This window comes from Episyrphus balteatus, chromosome 1 (genome assembly GCF_945859705.1).
Source record: "Episyrphus balteatus chromosome 1, idEpiBalt1.1, whole genome shotgun sequence".
In the NCBI taxonomy this organism is placed as follows: Eukaryota; Metazoa; Arthropoda; class Insecta; order Diptera; family Syrphidae; genus Episyrphus; species Episyrphus balteatus.
Genome location: NC_079134.1, coordinates 163942130 through 163955122, shown reverse-complemented (window position 1 = coordinate 163955122; position 12993 = coordinate 163942130). Strand labels below are relative to the sequence as shown.

Sequence of the window (12993 nt, the reverse complement as noted above, 5' to 3'; positions counted from 1 at the left end):
ACAAAAAAGTCTGATTACCGCCAAACCCAATTCCTAACTTCACCTTCTCCCTATCCTAAATTGAATACCTTTTTAATCTTCTGGGTACAAGTATCTTCCCCCGATTTCAACTGAACTTGTGCGCATATAAAAGTACTTCAATCTTCAAATCTAAAAAAGAAGTAAAATGAAAAAAAAAAAAAAAAAATGTGTGATTTTTTCCCCATTACTATTCGTGCGCACGTATTTATACCGCTGTATGCGAAATGAGCAAACACTAAAATCATCACATCTTTCATGGGTAAAAAAAGAACACACCGCTCTCTATACAACACCTCTCATCTATATCTGACAGACAGACACTTATGTCCGTGATGGTTTGGTAGTAGTTGTCATAATTTTTAAAGAAACATACAAAAAACGATTCCTCCCTATAAATAGTCAGTTGAGTTGACATAACGACATCAGTAACGATCTACCATCGTCGTCGTCGCCAATAAGAAAGGATTACTCTCTCTCTTAACTGTGTCTCCATCCCAGCCAGAACCACAAACCAGAACCATGTTCACTTCATCAATTCGTTTCTTTGCTGTCTGTGCTGTTGTCGCGGTAGTGTGTGCTCGGCCTCAACAAATCCAGGACGATTCATCCTCAACAACACCAGCAACTATCATCAAACAAGTCGATGTTAGCAATCCTGATGGAAGCTATAACAACAGGTGGAGCTAGTTGTCTTTTTGACATTTTTTGACACTTTTTGACAATTTTTCACACTTTTTGACAATTTTTCACACATTTTGACAACTTTTTTTTACACTCTCTTAAAATATCTTTTTACACTTTTTGACAATTTTTGACAATTTTTGACACATTTTGGCAACCTTTTATAAAATCTCTTATGGCGTTTTCGATTGGCAGTCCGGAAGCGTCCGGAATCATTCTGAAAAAATTTTATTCACACAAAACTGTCAGTTTTGTACGAATAAAACGCTTTCAGAATGATTCCGGACGCTTCCGGACTGCCAATCGAAAACGCCATTAAAATAGCTTTTTACACTTTTTGACAATTTTTGACACTTTTTGACAATTTTTCCAACTCTCTTTTAATTTAGCTATGAAACATCAAATGGAATTAAAGTTGAAAATTCAGGATACATGAAGACCATTGTTGTCCCCAGATCTGTCGATGAAGATGGTAAAGCTTTGGAGGAACACGAAGAAGTCGTTCTAGTACAAAGCGGTTCATACACATACTCAGATCCCGAGGGCAATATCATTACTTTAAAATACATTGCTGATGAAAACGGCTTCCAGCCCCAAGGAGATCATCTGCCAGTTGCCCCTGAGCCTGTGGCACCATCAGGCCAGCCTCAGCAATAAAAAAATCCCACGACCGCAAGACATATACTCAGTTAATCATGCCAAAACTATTATTAACCATTTAGTCATTACTCGTATCAACAAAAAAATAATTTTGTTTATTGTTATGAAATTAAGTTGTACAGCTATAAAAATAAATAAAAGTTAAAAAAAAATAATGTAATCAAGTTTAAAAATTTACATTTAATTAATTTTATTTTATTTGATTTTTTTTTTTTTTGTGGAAGGTGGGAACCTTCAGGTCTGTTTACACATCATTTTTCCTCTTAAACGAATCAATGGGTATGTGTTTTGTTTTTTTGGTTTGACAAGTACTCATTCGTTCGGTACCTAGATGAAATTTCATTCAAATTGACAGATGCGTGAAGTGCGAGTGGGCATGTTTGTGGTTTTTGGTGTAATCGATGCATAGTTTTGGCCATGAATTTGATTCAATATTTGTTTGGCTCGAGATGATAGTACTGTGGTGAGTAATGAAATCAGTCTTCGAATTCCAACTCAGACATTAAAACTTATACCGCACTATCTCGTTATTATTATTTAAAAAAAAGTCATAAAGAAAGATCAATATCAAGAGTATGTCAACGCATATTTGTTGTCTTCGATACTCGTGGTCACGAGATGAGTATTTCCTTAACATTCAGTACATCGCATCAGGTGAAGCAGCACGTTCATATCAATTTGGCGTATGGTTGTGTTTCTCTGATTTTATTTTCAGGGATCTTTGGATCTTTATGGAGCTGGAAGATGATGTGTTGATGTGTTTTGATCTTGTTGTTGATGGAGGATGGGCAATTTAAAGAATTTTTTTTTTTGTTTTTTTTTCATAATTCATATTTCAAGGCACATGTTTTGTGGTTTTATCGTTGATTGTGGCGCGGCATGGTTACAAGCCCTTGAAGATATCAGATGGACTTAATAAGCATTTTTAAAGAGTAAATTCATAAAGAATGTCGTTGTTTTGGTTAATGAAACTATTTTAAGGTTATGGCAATACGGACTGAATATTTTATGAGTATACCAAACCTTTATAATTTATTTTAAAAGGATGGGCATTTTACAAGTTTTTAGTCTTAAAAAACAGCAAAGAATTATATTAATAACTTGAAAGAGTGTAAAATGTTAAGGGGGGAAATCCCTCTGGAAGACAGCTTTTCAATAATTTTTTTTTGGAAAACCGAAAGCATTTGTTGAAATTTAGAAAAGAATATGATATTATTGACATTATGAAGTATTGATAAAATTTTTTGAAGTAAAAAAAAAACATAATGGTGGCTCTACAGCTCTTTGAAGTTGACGCCTCGCGTTTGCGCCGTGCAATGCCCTGGTCCGAAAACTATTTATGATCAAAAAAGATATTTTTTTTCCAATAAAATATATTTGTATACGCATTGCATGAACCTAAATTTAGTAAAAACAAATCTAAAATAAAAATTAGAGACCAAAAAAACGAAAAAACACAATGTTTTTTTATAAAGAAATTGTTAAAAAAAATATTTATTGTAGTTATTTTATTGAACTTTTAGGTTCATGCAACGGCCAATTATTTAACGAGAAATTTGGCTTTTATTTCAAGTCGATAGCTTCATTAGTTTTTGAGTTACGTTGCACGGCGCGGAAAAAAAACGCGTTTCAAGAAAAATGCGTTTCAAGTGTATACATACGTTTTCGTACTGTGGTAGGTTCGGAGCGCATGGGATTCGGGACTATCTAGGGACTTTTGAGGCTTCATTTAAGGTTAAGACCATCACTGAAAATAGTTTCTTGGGTAGATAAATGAATTTATTAGACAAAAAAAATAATTCAAAAATAAAAAAATCCAGAGGGATTTCCCCCCTTAAGCACGTAAATAAATTTAACTCAAAATATTAGAGACATTTAAAAAATATGATTTCTTCACAGAAGTCCGTAGAATCTAAGATAGTCTATCTGATTTATTTCCAGAGTCAACTAATCAAATTTGTTGAACTGATTTTGTTTTAGTTGTGAGTACGTAGACTAGCTTGATATTGCGCTGATAAGTTGATAACTAGTGTTGGTGATGAATTACCAAAACCTATGATTCCAAAAAGAAAATCTAAAAGACACCACCTGGGTAAAGACAAAATCTCCAGAAACAAATCTCAAAAAAAAAAATGTCGAGAAAAAATTGCAAAATTTCTGATGCTCAAGTTGTGTATTAAGCAATCAAATCGCACGGTGCGTCGTCGTCACAAAAAGCTGTACATGAAGCTGCAGCCTAAACGGGTGGACGAATTTCCTTGAAATTTGGTAGGTACACATGATTTTTTCGTAATTTCCAAGGTTGGTTTTTTTTTTGTTTTTTAATATCTTTTTTAATATATTTTAAAAAAATACGGGTAACGGAAATATGGAAAATGTACATATTTTTGCATTTCTTATGAAATTCCTTAAAAGATCAAATTATACCTTACCTATTGTACCTAATTCTAAATACAAAAAAGCTACTTTTATCATAAGAGCAAGTAAGTGCGACCCCAGTCGTGCATTTTATTTTTTCTGTGGCGTGGTTCTGTGGTTCAACATTTATTTTTTTTTTCATTTTAGGATCGTTTTTTTTTTTTGCTCAATGGAGATTTTTGGGAGTTTGGAGAAAGTGAGAGAAAAAATTATTTATTGGGGATTTTGTCCATTGGGTGCCTTTCCCCATGGGGATTTCATCCATTGGGTCAAATAATTTCTGGAAATTTTATACGATTGAGATTTTTTTTTGGATATAGTGTATCTTTTCCCTTTATTTTTCGTCATTTAATTTAAGATTAAAAAAAAGTGTAACACAACACTTTTAAATAAAAAGACTTGAAACAACTTGAAACTTATAAGCAAGTAAGTACAATCAGATGTACATTTTTATTTCTATTCAGATTTTGAAAACAAAAACTTTATTCGATTGGAAGATTTAGAAAAATGTCTAACTTATTTTCAAACATTAAAAAATGGTATTGATGTGAAACTAAATCTAATAACTTGACTTGAAAATTATGCTTCTCTAATTCAGCTTTTAAAACAAAAATTCTTTAAATTTTTCTAACAAAAATTAACTTTAATTTAAAATGAATGTCTTGGAACGCAATGCCCAGTTATATTTTTAACTTTTTTTTTATGAAATAATGAAAGGATACAAAATTCTCTAAATATCCCCAATTTTGTGAAATGATTGCTATTAATAAAAATTATTCATTTCGGGGCATTCTTTTACAAAGCAATGATTACATTTTTTTAATAGTTCTATTTCAACACAAAAAAAAACAACCATTAATCGTAGAGAAAACAAATTGTTCAGACATTTTCGCACTCGTTTCTACAATTGAGGAAATTGAAGTCTGTAAACTTTAAAATTTTAGTATCAGTAGAGCTTAATCTTTTTGTACTTTTCATTTTAAAATTAAACCAAATATTATATTATTATATGTATGTGTTGTATATAATTCGCTTTTGTGACTTATATTATTTCTCATTTGAAAACATCGAATTTTTCCAACACTTTGTGAATTGCAAGTCACAATTATGTTTTATTTTATACTAACTAAAACACTTTTAAATTTTAAATAATTCACCAACACTTCTGATACATTACCATAAGGTATTATAAGTTCAGGCTGAGTCTAAGCTTTACAATCTACGCCTCAAAGCAACCTATACTTTTTCTTCATTCAACAAAATCAAAACTCTTTTCATTATTTGCTCACATTAATATACTTTCATAAAGCATAAGACGCAGACAGGTAACAATCGGCAGTTGTGGTTACAAACGGTTTAAATTTCATAAAACAAATTTAAAGTATTAACTTCTTTAATGAACTGCTTAAAAAGATCCAGTTCTATTAAAGACATGAAACGAGACTTGACGGTTACCAGTTGTAGTGTGTAAAACAATCGCCTTAAACACCGAAGTTTTTTTTAACTTTTTTCGAATTTGTAAGTTGACATCCTAAGAGTAAATAAAATACATTTTTAAATGGCTTATATCTCCAACCAGGGTATCATCATAGTAATATTCGTGGTGGCAAAGTGTAAGAAATGTATACATATAAACAAGATAACTTTAGTTAGAGTTTAATATAGATTTAAATTTGAGCCATTTTCGATAAATTCATTTACATATTTGAGCTCTAGTTTGCTTTTTTTTAACTTGTCTTTCCGGCGTATTTGTCAGAGTGAAAATTTACTTTTTGACAAATGCCAAAATGAAATATATGTTTCTACCTTTATTCTAGCCAAGTGATAGATAACCAAGTATATAGCTTCAAACACGCGTAAGGGCAAAGGTTCAAATTTTGAATAGACCTCAATCATTTTTTATTAAAAAAAAACATGGCTTACCTCAAGCTCAAATTCTGAACTATTTTGTGGTGGTTAAGTCCCAAGTCTCTATGTCCCAAAAAAAAAACATAATCAATAAAAAAAAAATTTTACAAAAAAAGCAACACTTTACGTACGTTATTTTCTTTATTCCATTGCATTTTAATACTCCTTTGAAAAAATTCATCATCATATACATAAATACAAATTATTTGGAATTTAAGAATCGTAAAGATATTCTTTTAAAATGTAAAAAAAAATACTATTTCGTTACTTATTTTGAATCTTTCTGTTTGATTTTACACCTTTCAATTCATACCATTACCAAATAAAAACTAGAATTATCTTATGTTTCTTAAAAAACATTTGCATTCCAGAAACATGTCGATCATCAATGTTATTTGAGAAAAACAAATGTTTAAAAGCCAATATTTATCCAAGTAGAGTACTATTTTTAATGTTTTGTCAAACTGCGCAAATTATATCATACTTTGCAATATTGTTTTCAAATAAAAAAATAAATTATTCCTGTTGCATAATAGCACTTAAAATTTTTTCAGCAAAGATTTAGAATGTCATCTCCTCGATTATTATTATTTTTTGTTGTGGAATAATGCCAAACCTATACTCACTCACATCACATATCCATCAACCTACCTCTTAAACTATACAGATAACGATCTAAATTTCTATGAAAAAGAATGTACATATACAAGTTGCCACCCAAACAACAAACGCTGAGACAAAAATGTACTTATCCATAAGCTTACAGCCTTGAGATTTTCAAATTTATGTCTCGTAAAGAAGAAAAGAACAAAAGTTGTCACTTGCATTACTAATTGAAACATTGTGCGAAGCCGCAATCTACAATCGTAGCGGGGGAAAATGTCAAATAAATCAGTCTCAAAGAGTATTACATAATCGTTGAATCAGTATTTTTTTTTTTTTTGTGTCGTCTACAGTTCTTGGAATCAACATAATACTCATCGTTTGTTGGGAACTTATGATTTCAATAACATGCGTGTTTACCTTTCTAGATATTTGTATACGAGAAAGGCAAAAGATGCAAAGTAATTTATGTGGGATTTATATTGCAACCGTTTTATGACAGCAAAGTAATTAGTTAGATTTTTTTATTGCGCAAAATTCATCCGCCTTAAACCGTCTTCAATTACATTTTATGATTATTTTCGATGAATGGCAGAATATTTTAATTTGATTAAAATTAATTTTTCTTCTTGAGCAACATAAAGGTTCTTTTATGGAAGTCTTCTTTTATTTTACCGTAATGTAATATATTTCTTTGGCATTTAAAAGGTGTAAGATAAATAGGCATTAAGACATTCAAGAATTTTAAACTTTGTGTTTGAGATTAAATTATGGTAATTTAATATTAAAATAAATGCTTAGATGATTACCAGAGGTTTTGTCTTACTTGTTTATGTGTAAGGTGTAAACTATATGAATTTAAATTGTACATAGTTTTTTAAATTATAATAAATAGAGTCTTGAAAAATATTGTCTTTCAACTAATAGATCTGCGAAAGTAGAGCCCGAATTAAAAGCTTAAGAAATAATTCTATAAACGTGGTTTAGCGTTGATAAAAGTTAACATTAACGATTTTAGCAGATTAACTCTGGTTCAAGTGTGGTTCAGATATACTTGGTTATTTTATCATCATGATCATTGACACAGAGCTATAAATCTCTATTACCGCACCGTTTTAAAATTTATACAACTCACCCCAACTGCAAGTTTATATAACGTGCTATATTTAGTTAAACAAAACAAAAGAGTTGAGGTTCGAACCCTTAATAAAAAAAAAGAAAGAATTTTGCACTCGCTCGATAGGACAAGTAGGTTTTCATGTCAAAAATATTTCGAGTTTTTTGAAAACTGCTCTAACAATTTTGATTAAATTTGGTAAACAATGCTGTCAGTAATTGTAAAAAAAATTCAATTTTAAATTTCTCAAAAACTACGGATATGGACAAATTGTATTATAATTTTGTGATTTCGCTATAGTTAAACCAATTTTGTTTATAAGTTAAATTAAGAAAGTTCTGATAATACAGGATTTCCCGAAAAATATAAGGAAAATTTAAGGGGTGATTTTTGGTTATATTCTAAGATTAAATTTTTCTACAGTAACGCCCTATCTGCAAAGTTGATGGCATTTACCGTTGATTTAATTTATGAATTAACTTATGATGATGATAATTTCGCTTTTAATAAAAGTGGTAGAAACTTGGTCACTTCGAAAGCAAGAACGAGCGTCTAAGTCGTACATTTCAATGACTATAAAGTAGTTAGTTGGAGTGCTCGGCTTAAAAAATGTACCAAATCGAAAATGAGTATCATTTGCAGTTACAGAATATTAAGAAGTTTTCAACATTTAGAAAACGTTCATATTTGGGTAACTTATCTATAGATTTTTTAAAAATGTATCCTTTTATCTTTGCCAAGAGTCACATAAAAAATTTAAATCTAAAAAAATGTTGATGCTTTTTTCTGAGCAAGAAAATTTTTTGTCAAAACTTTTTTTCCAAAAGAGGATTTATTAAAAATGTTTTAAAAATGTTTTTCTAATTTATTTATTCAGCTTTCAGGTACCGGTTATTCTGCTCTAATTGCTCATTTATTACTCAAGGTATAGCTCTAATGCAAACTATGCTTGAAAAAACAACGAACAAATACTTTGAAAAATCATATTTCAAAAACGTATCCCTAAACATTTTTGTATGTATGATTTTCAAATTTTCTGCATTAAAATCTATATTAAACGTATAACGGCACTTGGTGTTCCAAAACTATTGGCTTAAACATAAAATTTTCATTTTGTTGTTTAGTTAAACAAAAGAGCTGAGGTTCGAACCCGAAAATATTAAGAAAAAAATATTTGTGGCGGTTTTCATTAGAACTTTATGCCCTCTGGTATTTCAGAGTATGATATGCTTTTTTTGTCTCATGTTCTCCTGTCGGTCGATATCCCGGTGTAAACTGTAAAAATCCTAACTAAATCTTGGTCTGAAGATTAAATCATTCGTTCTAGGTTTAACATAGAAGACACAGATTTTTCTCAAAATAGCGCATCTATGCCACCAGGATTTGTTTTTGTTAGATAAATCGAAGTCATAATACCATTCTTTATATAGATCGTGATGTAAGCTTCTTCCCAAGTGAGACATGAAGGGATGATCCGTGCCTGGCAGGTATGCCCTTTTGTTAATATCAACGCCCGCCCCCTGGAATCCAGATAAAAGTTTCCCTAAAGCTCACGTAAACACTACAGGTTTTTTCTCCTCATTAAAATTTTTTTGCATTCTTTAAGAATGTAGGATTTCTTCTTTCACTTGATGCCGATGATATTTGTGTAGATCCACTAATTTATTTTCGAAGGAAGACCTCCTTTTTGCCAAATATTTTCCTAAACGGCATAGAAAGCAATATTCTTCATTTTCAATCAACTTCCAGCTTAATTTAGTGTCTAGAATGACACTTTAATATATTTCGCAAAAAGACTCTGTTAAGCTTTGACCAATTGTATGAATTAGGGTCCTAAATTTCGTTAAAATCCTGTCAATGATTTCGCTTATTACTGTTAAAATTATTTTTGATTTACTTCAAGGCTCTCTAAGGATTCAATGATGGATTTAATGGTAGTATATTGTTGAACGCGTCTTCTATCCTTACCTGTTGGCATTTCTTCTGGTTTCTTCAAATTATAAAGATTCTCATAATAATATGGATTTTATTTAAAAACAGAAAAAAAGAAAAGGACCCATAAAGTTCATTGAACGTGTTTTTATTATTTTCAATTTATTTGCATAACTTCTCCTTTGTCATACTTGAAATTTAATAAAAATATTGGCACACTGAATTATGATTGACGTTGCGACTACCAAAATACACACACATACTGTAGACATAATTCACACCAAAAATTATTACATAATAAATGGGCGCTTCTTTAATAAAAATATTACCTCATATTCCTTCTTTGTTTTGCTTTATCGAAATATTTGCACTATAACACAGAAGCACAGCAGAAAGAAAAGATATGGCACATAAACAATTTATTAACCAACAGCAAAAATCCCCCATGGCTCTCTGTAATTCATCTTCCATCAATTGATTGGTAATCTTATAGTTTTTTTCTTTACAGCATCAACACAAAAAAAATAAAAAACGAAAATCCATTCAAGAGGATGCTGTTGAATGATGAAAAGATATAGAGGACACCAACAATATATGCATCTCAAGACATTAATACGAGCAAAAAATAAAAAAGATGCTCAACAACAGCACTCGCTGTGGTAAAAGTGAAAGTAATATAAAATGCGGTTAATTTTGAGCATCAACAATGATCATTCATTCAACTTATACCAGATCGTAGTCGGCGGCGGCGGCAGCATCATCAGCACCATGCAATTATTATTACCATGCACACAGACCAATTGTTATGAAAGAGGTGATGTAACCTCAAAAAATTGGAAAATTGAAGTCAAAGAGAAATACACAAACAATTTACTTATTTTTTTTATCTTTTTATTTAAAGTTAAAAATATACAAAATATTTTCTTTTTTTTTAATTTAATGATGAGGATTTCACAATTTTTTGTTTTGCGACACATTATAATTTTATTGTTCTTTGTAAGATTTTCCATTGTTTTTTAAGTTTTTGATTAGGTACATTTTAGAACAAATAACGTCAGAAAATTCCTAATTTAGAACAAACTTAGTAGGAAATCATCACAGTCTTTATTTATTCTTTTTTATAATTTTTTTATAAATACATAATTCCAAATTTTAGAGGTAAGTTTTAAATAAAAAAAATAAATTCACGAGATATAAGCTCGTTCAAAAAAGAAAAAAAAATGAAATAAAACATAAGAGAATGGTTAAGTAAAAATAATTTCGAGTTTTAGAGTCTTAATAAGAAGATGCGGACTTTTTGTATGCTTAGGTGTACCAAATTTTTAACTTTTGATTAAATTTGGAGGTTTTGTATTTTTTTTTTTTATAATTTGGCACAAATATTTTATTCTACAATTTTATTTCAAATTTATTCATATTCTTGAAAATTAGTAATTTTTGAACAAATCGGAATCTTAAAATTTGGCTTTCAAATTTCTTCGTTTATTTTTTTCTGAACAAGTTTCTTGAGTAAAATATTTGTTTAACAATATTTATTACACATTTTGGGACAGTCTTTTTATCCCGTTTTTTTTATCTAAATCTTCAAATGCATATTCATTTTGTTCCAAATTTTATTAAATTTTTAATTAAACGTTTCAAAATTGTTGATGTCACAGCAAAATCTAAACTTAAATTTGGAACAAAATTCTTCAAACACAAGCACAAAGAAAAAGAAAAATTAATAGAAAGTTCCTAAATTTTGACAACTTTTTCAATGAAAACCTAGCTTTGAAAATTTTGAACCAACCAAAATTTGATTTTAAAATAAAATTAGGTCTTGACTATTTTAATATTCTAACGAAATTTATCAATTTTTTGGCCATATTTGAAATATCCTTTTGGCTTGATCAATTGTAATTTTAAAAATTAAAACTTCTGACGTTTTACGTCAAAAATTAAAGATTTTAATCACAAATTTTGACTTAACAATTCTAACAACTTTCGTCTAGTTTCTCCCCAAATTGGATCCACAAGTTTTGCCTTAATTAAAAACAACTCTTCAAATTTTTTGACGTTTTTCAACAAATTTGTAGCAAATAACAAATTTTTGACCACATTTTTTGTATTAAACCGAAAATTCTTTATCATAAAAATCTAGCAAAATCAAAAAATTTGGTACAGCACATTCCGCACAATCCTTATCGAACACAATCAACAACAATAATCACCCTCTTCCCGCCCCTACCAACTCTCTAACTTAATCCTCAAGTAACCCAACATATTGTCCATTTTGATTAGCCACTTTCCTTTGTTCCAATTTCCTAGCAAAATCTGGATCATTTCGTGCCCTTTCCTCCAATCGATCTTGTTGCACTTTAATACCAGCATAAATCTGATCTAATCCTTTTTGAATTTCCTCCGGAATTGGTGGTGCTGTTGGAATATGATCACCAGTTGCACGGAAACCATTTTCATCGGCAGTATATTGAACACTGACAATATTGCCATCGGGTGATTCATATGAATATTGACCATGTTGCACAAGAACACCATTTGGATGGACTTCGGAGAAGTCCTTTAAAAATCCAGTCTCTTCGTGTTGGATGTTGTTTCCTGTTTCGTACTGAGTTTTGTATGAACCATCTTCACTTTGTTCTTTATTGTATTTTAAAATTGGTATCCAAGTTGTGGTTTCACGATTTTCCTTGTAGTCGTATTTTTCATCCTGTCGTGGGATGGTATTTGGATGCTGTTGCGCACTGCAGCATGCCAGGAATAGAAATGCACTCACTACGATCTGAGAGAAACAATATACAAAAAGAAGATCAATTTTTAAAAATTACAACATTTATTTTAAACAAAAACAAAATTCACTACTTACAAACACTTTCATTATTTTGTTTAAATAATTTACTTAATTTAATTAAATTTTATTTTAAATATATCCACGCACGGCGTTTCAGAAAACAATATAGGACGAGTTACTATTTTTTTGTTTTGAATTTAAGCAGGTTTACGAACAGACTGATTGTGCACTAGCTTCATGAAGCCTTTTTATAAGTGCTGCACCAGTACGACTTTAAGTGGGAATACAAAATCATGGATACCTCTTCACTTCACATGGGAAGCAGAAAAGAAGCATCGTTCGGGGCACGAACAATTGTGGTATTCGTCTATATTGCAAGATTGATGCTAAGCTCTTCGTTCCTTTAGCACAATTTCGGCTTCAATTTGTATACTCATAGGTACACATACCATACCGCCAAGTTGTTTTGTCAGTTGCTGTTGTCTTCTCTTCTTCATTACTTCAGCTTATGAGTTTTTTTTTTTTTGTATTCTTTTTCTCTATCATAGGGTAGTGTTCAGTTGAAATGTAACAAGAACAAACATCAGTAAAATTGCTAACCAGTTTTCAAACTGTTTCAATGAACCTTAGCTGAATAAAGTAGTTCTTTGGCAATGCCATTGATGTTTGATGAGTATTTCTATAGGCCCATTTTTAAGGGTTTTAAGTAAGATAACTAACCCCGTTGAATAGGTAAAATTCAATGGGTAAAAATCTCTTTGGTTTTAGGGAGGAGGTTAAAGATAATTCGTCCCAAAAAAGGCATGTTTTCATGAATTTTTTAAGTTATGAGGGACGCCGACTTTGAAAACGTGAGCTGCTGGTG

The 12993-nt window shown here is 30.4% G+C and overlaps 2 protein-coding genes across 2 annotated transcripts; one reads left to right on the top strand and one right to left on the bottom strand.

Annotated features, from left to right (window-relative positions):
- The first annotated feature begins 460 nt into the window (after positions 1-460).
- Positions 461-1436, top strand: LOC129907071 (endocuticle structural glycoprotein SgAbd-4). Its single transcript, XM_055983113.1, has 2 exons — positions 461-698; positions 1092-1436. Exons 1-2 carry the CDS (start codon positions 541-543, stop codon positions 1357-1359), a joined length of 426 nt encoding a protein of 141 aa, XP_055839088.1. The 5' UTR covers positions 461-540; the 3' UTR covers positions 1360-1436.
- Positions 1437-11509: 10073 nt separating this feature from the next.
- Positions 11510-12411, bottom strand: LOC129905586 (endocuticle structural glycoprotein SgAbd-4). Its single transcript, XM_055981100.1, has 2 exons — positions 12204-12411; positions 11510-12119 (listed from the first exon to the last, which is right to left on the bottom strand). The coding sequence occupies exons 1-2, from the start codon at positions 12213-12215 to the stop codon at positions 11580-11582; spliced, it is 552 nt and encodes a 183-aa protein (XP_055837075.1). The 5' UTR covers positions 12216-12411; the 3' UTR covers positions 11510-11579.
- Between the last annotated feature and the right edge of the window lie 582 nt (positions 12412-12993).

Excerpts from the sequence above, each read along its gene's own strand:
- LOC129907071 (XM_055983113.1), top strand. The coding sequence starts at position 541 with ATGTTCACTTCATCAATTCGTTTCTTTGCTGTCTGTGCTGTTGTCGCG. Across the intron at positions 699-1,091 it reads GATGGAAGCTATAACAACAG|CTATGAAACATCAAATGGAA; the intron begins GTGGAGCTAGTT and ends CTTTTAATTTAG.